Raw genomic sequence first — 7,965 nt, forward strand, 5'->3', positions numbered from 1 at the left:
GGGAGGGGGGAGGACACCGTAAGTGTCCGACCCGTCCCTCCCAAAAGGAGGGGGTTGGAACAATTAGTTCCGCTTTCTCTGATGCTGGAATCCCTGGTGGTCCTCTGGAATCCTATGGTTCTTATTGTTCTCGGACGGAGTTTTGCCTCGTCGGTATTCCCCAACTCCCGGGTCTGTGCACCGATAAGTCTGGCTCTTAGCATTCTTTCCTGACAGGAAATTTGGAAGCCGATAACTGTTTCCGGGGGGAGCGGAGAAGAGAACACTCACTTCCGGCGGAGGGAGGCTTTTCTGGAGGGATGGAGGAGGCGGAGGAGCTGCTCTCCGAGGGCGAGAGACTGCGGTTCGGTTAGTGACCTGCGGTGTCTCCGACCCTCGGCCTTGGCCTTAGATAGACCTAACGTTCCCTGCCTGGTCGACTCTCTACCCCAGGCCCTTTTCTTCCCTAACCCGGGATCCTCCTCCGGTGCCCTTAGAAGTCTCTGGGGGCTTCAGCGTCCTAGAACCCCCTCAAACTTCCGAGCGGCCCATTTAGAGCCCTTAGATCCCTCAGACTGCCAAGGCCTAGCCGGATCTGCGGTTTCCTCTTTCACCTATCCCCACCCGCACGTCCTCTTGGGTCGCCCCCTCACTGCTTCCCCATCTCCCTGCAGCCCCTGACCCGCGCCTGGGCCCGGACTTGGGATGGATCCCTTCTGGACAAGGCTGTGTTCAGGGCCTCAAGGACTTCCCGCCCGGGGCGACCCGGGCCTTCCTGGCTCTAAAGAGCCTCCCCCGGGGCTTGGCCCTTGGCCCTTCACTCGCCGAGGAGCAGCGCTTAGGGGTCTGGTGTGTCGGGGAAGCCCTGCAGCCGGGACTGCTCTGGGGGCCGCTGGAAGAGGAGTCTGTATCGGAGCAGAAGGATGAAGGAGTGAAACCGCGGCAGGAGGAGGTATTGAAGAATAGGACTTGTCCTCTCCGTGACTGAAATTGTGGAAGAGATTCAGCCACTTCTGGACAGCTCTTCAGTTAGAAGAAGCAGGGTGTTTCAAGAGATAGGTGATAGTTTTGCCCCTTCTCTCCAGGATTGTCTCTTCCCCTCACTTGCAGTAGTTAGGGAATCAAGGTGCAGAAAGGTGCTGAAAGCTAGATTAGTATAGTGTCAGGAGTGATGAAAATCAAGAGCAAAGGTGGTTAGGATTAAAAAGCCATGGAATCAAATCCCAGCTTTGTCACCTAGCTAATGAAATGACGTGTGTCGTTCAACTCATTTGTAAGGTAAAGGCATGGCCGTTTTATTGTAATCTTCCAGGGTTATTTGGAGCAATAGATGAAATAGTGCAGGTAAAGGGTTTGGTTGCATAGTAAGTTTTAAAAGATGATGTACCTCTTAACTCCTTTTTTTGTTTGGTACTCACTGGAAGGCAGTAATGTGTTCAATTTAGTAATTCTCCACACAGTGGGAGGGAGGTGAGGGGGATAGTCTTTTGGTCTTTACTGGATGAAACATCAGACAACACAGTCCTGTAGAGGCAGAACCAGAACATTAACCTTCCAGGGGCTTCATATTAGATCTGTCTCAGGAGAGGTTACATCCCTTTTTTCCCCCACCCTGGTCCCCCCAAACACATGGGAGAAGGACTCTTATTGGTTTATTTCAGGACGTGTCACTAGGCCCATGGGGAGACGTGTGTGCTTGTGAGCGGAGTTCAGGCTGGATCAGGTAAGTTACAGGAGAGTATGTAGTGAAGATGGTCCTTTTTGAGGCTTTCTGTCATGGCATGAGACGGAACCAGAAGCCCACTGTAATTCCCCACCCAGTGAGTTTTTGCAGTGAGTGTTCCAAAGGCATGGGGTCTTTAGGACTCGGACTGCCCAGAAGCTGGGACTTTAGGGAGGGCCACTTGAAGAGGGTCTGCTGAGCTAGCTCTTCCTCTGCTTTGCAGTTTGGTGCAGCGGGGCAGGCTGGAAGGTGAGGGGAACGTGGCCCTGGTGCGGGTCAGCGAGAAGCTCCATCTGCAGGTGTACCAGGTCGTACTGCCAGGCTCTGAGTTGCTACTGTGGCCCCAGCCTCCCTCTGCGGGCCTGAGCCCCACCCAGCCCGGGCTAGAAGAAGAGGCAGCCATGGCTGTGGTGACAGAAGTGAACTCTGCTGTCCAACGGGAGGTGGACTCCCCAGGGCAAGATGCAGCAGAACCTTGGGCAGGTATGTGGCAAACAGATGCTATCTTCCCAAATTATCACCAGAACAACCTGTTGATAAGACAAAGCAAAGCTTTGAGAATCACAGAGATAAAGGAGAACATTACAGTCTTAGTAGGTTTTCTGAGGGGAAAGGGTGAAGCCTGAATATTTATTGAAATTTTGAAGTCTGGTATAAGGTGGGTCTTCCAGTGTGGAATGGTGGCGGGGCTTGATCGGGATTGAATAAGGATCATGACATAATCGTTTAGTATCCATGGACCCCCAGGCTAGAATTTTCAGGCAAGAGGCTCAGAGAGTCTTGGGGGTATAACTTGTCATTTGATGCTTTCTATTGCAGAGTGATGGGTCTTTTCCTTAGAACGAACAGTATCGGTATTTATCTTCCTGAGTAAGTTCTCTGGAATAGTAAGGTCATGTTGATGAAGACAGCAAGCTGTTTATAAGGTTTCCAATTTCTTATGTTTCTTCTACCTGGGGTGGGGGTGGAGGTTCCTTTATTTTCAGACAAGATAAGGTGAGGAGGTGGTGGCCTAATTCATCCTAAGTGTGTGTCTCCAGAAGGAGAATAGGGCCTCTGGGATAGCCTTCTCTATGACTCTCCGGAGGTTTGGAGAACCATGGTTCCCAAGAGTGCTTCCCCAGGAGGCACCTGAGACCGGACATGAAGTTAAGCAGAGCATGTGGTTCATGTTCCAAGGAAGAGATCGGTGTTCTTGCTCCTGCTGAAGTTCAGGGGCTGAGTAGGAAGAGACGCATATTCTTATAATTTTCTGGTGACAGCATTGCCACCACCTGCTACAGTTTCTCCTGACCCCAGCACCCCACTCTTGCCTTGCAGATCCTGGTCACCAGCCACCAACCCCCAGCATCCAGGCAGAGAGCATGGGAAGCCCTGGACTTAAGCCCCAAGCCCAGGATCAACTTTCCAAGGAGAGCCAACCGCTCGGCCTGCCCCCTCAGGATGGCGGCATGGAGGAGGAGGACCCACCCCAGACACAGGTGCCACCTGAACCTCCGAGCAGCTCTGCGCCCCAGCAGGGCCCAGAGAGCAGTGAGGCCGGTTGCTTGCCTTCTGCCAGGGGCAACCAGCTGCATGCTTACCTGGTCAAGAAGTTACATGGCCCCAGTGGTCAGTGCCCACCCAGAGAAAAGACCTCGGAGCCCAGGGCCCAGCAGGCGGGAGAACAGCAGGGGCCGGTAGGCTTCCCTGCACGCTTGCGGAGCCCTGCCGGCCCAGCAGGAAGCTCCCCGAAACAGAGGCGGCGGTACCGGTGTGGGGAGTGTGGCAAGGCCTTCCTGCAGCTGTGCCACCTGAAGAAGCACGCGTTTGTGCACACGGGCCACAAACCCTTCCTTTGCACTGAGTGTGGCAAGAGCTATAGCTCGGAGGAGAGCTTCAAAGCCCACATGCTGGGCCACCGTGGGGTGCGGCCCTTTCCTTGCCCACAGTGCGACAAGGCCTATGGCACCCGGCGAGACCTCAAAGAGCACCAGGTGGTACATTCAGGTGCCAGGCCCTTTGCATGTGACCAGTGTGGCAAGGCCTTTGCCCGCCGGCCCTCCCTGCGGTTGCATCGCAAGACCCACCAGGTGCCAGCTCCCCCTGCCCCGTGCCCATGCCCTGTGTGTGGGCGGCCCCTGGCCAACCAGGGCTCCCTGCGGAACCACATGCGGCTCCACACGGGCGAAAAGCCCTTCCTGTGCCCGCACTGTGGCCGGGCGTTCCGCCAGCGGGGCAACCTGCGTGGGCACTTGCGGCTGCACACAGGGGAGCGTCCTTACCGCTGCCCGCACTGTGCTGACGCCTTTCCGCAGCTGTCTGAGCTGCGGCGCCATCTGATCTCGCACACGGGGGAGGCCTACTTGTGTCCCGTGTGCGGGAAGGCCCTTCGAGACCCACATACACTGCGTGCTCATGAGCGTCTGCACTCAGGGGAGAGGCCCTTCTCATGCCCCCAGTGTGGCCGGGCTTACACGCTGGCTACCAAGCTGAGGCGCCACCTCAAATCCCACCTGGCCGACAAGCCCTACCGCTGTCCCACCTGCGGCATGGGCTACACCCTCCCCCAAAGCCTCAAGCGGCACCAGCTCAGTCACCAGCCTGCTGCTGCTTCTGAGCCCACCGCGGTACTCTTGCAGACTGAGCCAGAACTAGACACCTGCAGGGAACAGGACGTCTCCCCAGCCCGGGACGTCTTTGAGGTCACCGTTTCTGAGAGCCAGGATAAGTGCTTTGTGGTACCTGAGGAACCAGGCCCCACTTCCAGCCTGGTGCTCATCCATAAGGACATGGCCTTTAGTGCCTGGGCAGAAGTGGTGGAGGTAGAGACGGGCACCTGACCCACCCTCTCCCCCAGGGGAGTTCTATATAAAGCTAGTGTTTTCTAGCTGCTGGGTGTCTGCGTCTTTCTCTTTGGGTTGCCTGATGGAGTCTACTCTGAGAAGCAGGTCAGGGATTTCCCTTCCTGTTTATGGACCACCGCATTGTTTCCCAGGACTGTAAGGAAAACCTGTTCTAGGTTTAAGAACTTCTTACTGACTTCCAGTAGAACTTGTTCTGCTTCCTTCTCCAGGAACTCCTCGAGGTGCTTGTCCTTTAAACGTAGCGGAAGTGCCCCCCCCCACCCAGGTAGTCCTGGAGCTGCCCTGCTGGGGTGCTTAGTGCTGGGATCATCACTCCCACTGAGCCCCCTGAGGGACAAGCACTTCCATCTTGAACCAAATGGAGTGACTTGAGGGTTAAAAGGCCAGAGGCTGGAAAAAAAAAAAAAGACCAGATGCTGAGCTCAGCTCACGGCTCACAGTTCTCTCTAACTTGGGCTGTAGGTGGTTTGGGCAGCCTTTCTCACCATCTGAGGGCTGTGACATTGGTTTTCTTTCTGTGCTGACAGACACCAGACTCAATGAAGGCAGCCAGGGATAGATGTGGAGCCTTCTGAAGACCTGGCCAAAGACAGCCCTATTGAGGGAAGGAATGAACACAGTTTTGCATCAGCGGTGGGCCTGGGCCACCCTGGGTGCTAGGACGTGGCTGTGAGCCAGACCGGGGCGACATCCTTTACAGAGCTCATGATGTAGGGCAGGAAGCGTTGGACAAGAGTTTGCAGAGGATCTGTAGCTAGTGCCACATGGACGTGTTACATGGGATGGTTTAACTTGGCCTGGGGCATCAGGGACAGTGTCCCCAAGGAATCATGGTGATAAACACTCAGCCCTTGTCGTGGGCTAGTTCTTCATGTTTATTTATATAATCTTCATGCAGCCCTGTGAGGTTGGTGGTAGTAGTAGTATTCTGGTTTTACAGATCAGGAAACAGCTTGAAGTGTCCTGCTCGAGGCGACAGCTCCTAGGAGGTGGTAGAGCCGAGACAAACTCTCACGGTCTCATGCTGGAGTAAGGCCATTAATCCTGGCGCTGCAGCCCTGCATCTCAGCCTGATCTGCTGGGTGCGAAAGGGGAGGGGCGGGGGGCTGCTTGTGGGGAGCCATGTGATTAGAGTCGGGGAGGTGGGGGGAAGCTGTGAGCAACAGGCCAATGGGGCTGGGGCAGAGAGTGAGGGGAGGGGGCGGGGCCGGGTCACACGGCCTTGCTTCAAGAGTTGGGGCTTTATTCTCAGAACATTGAGAAGGGGAATGACGTGACTAGATTTGTGTTTGAAGAGCCCACCGAAGGATGGATTGGCTGGCGAGGTGTGGTTGTGGGCAGTGGGGTTGTAGCGGTAGAAATGCAGAGAGATGGAATCATTCATCCAACACGTGAGCGCTTCCTGCATGCTAGTTAGGGAGATGGCGTAGGAACAGCCTCTGCTCTCCCAGTTACAGCCTGGTGTGCAGAGACAATAAACAAGACCCGTCAGATGACGGTAAATGCAGTGAAAAAAAGGCAGGGGGAGAGGTTAAAATGGGGAGCGTGATTTTACAGAGGGCGGTCAGGGAAGGCCTCTGATAATATGAGCAGGAGCAGAGACCCGAACCATGGAGGAGATGAGCCACGTGGATGTCTGGGAGCTGGATTCCAGGGAGAGGGAACAGTACTGGCAAGGTCCAGCGGGTTCAAGCAAGAGCAAGGAGCAGAGTGGCCACGGCAGAGGACGGACGGAGGTGAGGGCAGGTTGGGGACTGCAGACCGTGGTGAGGACTTGGGGCAGATATGTCCTCTGAGAGAGAGAAGTGACAGAACTCATGGACTGCGGGAAGGAGGGAGAGCTGACTCCTGGTTTCTGACTTCGTACGTGAAGTGGCACTGGGGTGGGAACGAGACAGCATTCTGGTTGGGGGTGGGCCGAGTTTGAAGCGCCGACAGTAGAGATCACAAGCAAGCGGTCAGAAGTCGGCCGAGAGTGGGAGAAGATTGCTGCAGAGGGAGAGGCACGACAGACGCTAGTGGCTAGGTGGGCATCGAAGGAGGGGGGTGAGCAGAGGGGAGGGGCCGGACCGCCGTCCACATGGCCCAGCCCTCCGGGGTCACACAGGGGACGGCGGCTCTGCAAGGGACACGGAATCTGCATCCAACAGGATAGAAAACCCGCCGACTACGTGTCACAGAAGCGGATAGAAGAGCGTTTCACCAAAGAAGTGGGCAAGAACGTCTGCTGTCGAGACGGTTGAAGTCTGTGAAGGCACTGAGGAGTGAGGGCAGTTGGAAGCCAGATTGGATTGCTTTGAGGAGTAGGCGTCAAGAGAGGAAGAACTTAGATTCTTTTTTTTTTTTTTTTAAAGATTTATTTATTTATTTGAGAGAGAGAAAGAGCACAAGAGGGGGGAGCGGGAGAGGGAGAAGCAGACTCCCCGCTGAGCAGGGAGCCCGATGCGGGACTCGATCCCAGGACTCCAGGATCATGACCTGAGCCGAAGGCAGTCGCCCAACCAACTGAGCCACCCAGGCGCCCAAGAACTTAGATTCTTCCTTCCTTCTGTCCTGCAGAATAGGTCTTGTGACCCCTGTGTCACAGATGAGGAAACCCCGGGTCGGAGTGGGTGGGTAGCTGGCCGAGATCACACAGCCAGTAACTGGCAGAGCCAGGACTGAAACGTGGGGTGTTCTCTGGCTTCCCGGCACTCGATCACAACGTCACGGGCAGCCCAACGTCTCCTGCTTTGCCCCTGACATTTACCCAGCACCTACCCAGTCGAATAACCTGTTGACAGAGCATTCTGAAATTGTCCACGGGGAGGGGGGCAGCAGGAAGTCGTGGCGCTCTGGAGAGAAAGGTCATACCATCCAAAGCCTGAAAAATAGCTGCTAATAGTTTTGAGTGAGCCAGCCCTGCTTCTTGGAGCCTGCATGAGCCGTGCTAGGTCCTGTTCTTTCCCAACCCCCGCTTCAGGCAGGGTCGTGCCGGCTCAGAGGGCTGCTCAGCTGGCGGCGTGTGCCCAGTGGTTTTAGGAATCCTGGGGACATTCTCATCACGTGATCCCCAGCTGTGCAGCGAAGGACATACTCCTCACTCGGTAGTGAGCTGTGTAGGCAAGGTGGGCATGCTTTGGGTTGCTGGGGAGGCCTGTCCACACCCCACAACCCTCCTTAGGCCCAAACCTGGGATGCTCGCACCCCCTTGCTCCATCCCACACACAGACGAAGAACTTTTCTCTCCATTAAGGCTGTCCCTATGTGATGCAGAGCGGGGTCAGATCCAAACCAACAAATCCAAAGGCACGTGGTTTGGGAGCCTCTGCTCTCCAGCATTTGTGGTAAGATGTGAGCAGGCATGGGGGGGGGGGCACTGTGCGAGCTCCCTGTGTTAGAGGAGGACGCAGGTGCCTCGAGAGCAGTCGTTGCCAA

General features: G+C 55.7%; 1 protein-coding gene across 1 annotated transcript; it reads left to right on the forward strand.

Annotated features, from left to right (window-relative positions):
* The first annotated feature begins 265 nt into the window (after positions 1 to 265).
* On the forward strand, positions 266 to 5,706 carry ZNF408 (zinc finger protein 408). The gene is made up of 5 exons (XM_035012718.1): positions 266 to 348; positions 654 to 931; positions 1,641 to 1,702; positions 1,926 to 2,185; positions 3,023 to 5,706. The coding sequence occupies exons 1-5, from the start codon at positions 300 to 302 to the stop codon at positions 4,522 to 4,524; spliced, it is 2,151 nt and encodes a 716-aa protein (XP_034868609.1). The 5' UTR covers positions 266 to 299; the 3' UTR covers positions 4,525 to 5,706.
* The last annotated feature ends 2,259 nt before the right edge of the window (positions 5,707 to 7,965 follow it).

This window comes from Mirounga leonina, unplaced genomic scaffold (genome assembly GCF_011800145.1).
Source record: "Mirounga leonina isolate KUSES-001 unplaced genomic scaffold, KU_Mleo_1.0 Mir_166, whole genome shotgun sequence".
Classification (NCBI taxonomy): Eukaryota; Metazoa; Chordata; class Mammalia; order Carnivora; family Phocidae; genus Mirounga; species Mirounga leonina.

What these genes read in the sequence shown, in the direction of transcription:
- ZNF408 (XM_035012718.1), top strand. Translation starts at nt 300, where the DNA reads ATGGAGGAGGCGGAGGAGCTGCTCTCCGAGGGCGAGAGACTGCGGTTC. An exon ending in GGGCGAGAGACTGCGGTTCG is followed by an intron (nt 349 to 653) that starts GTTAGTGACCTG and finishes ATCTCCCTGCAG; the next exon opens with CCCCTGACCCGCGCCTGGGC. An exon ending in TGAAACCGCGGCAGGAGGAG is followed by an intron (nt 932 to 1,640) that starts GTATTGAAGAAT and finishes GGTTTATTTCAG; the next exon opens with GACGTGTCACTAGGCCCATG.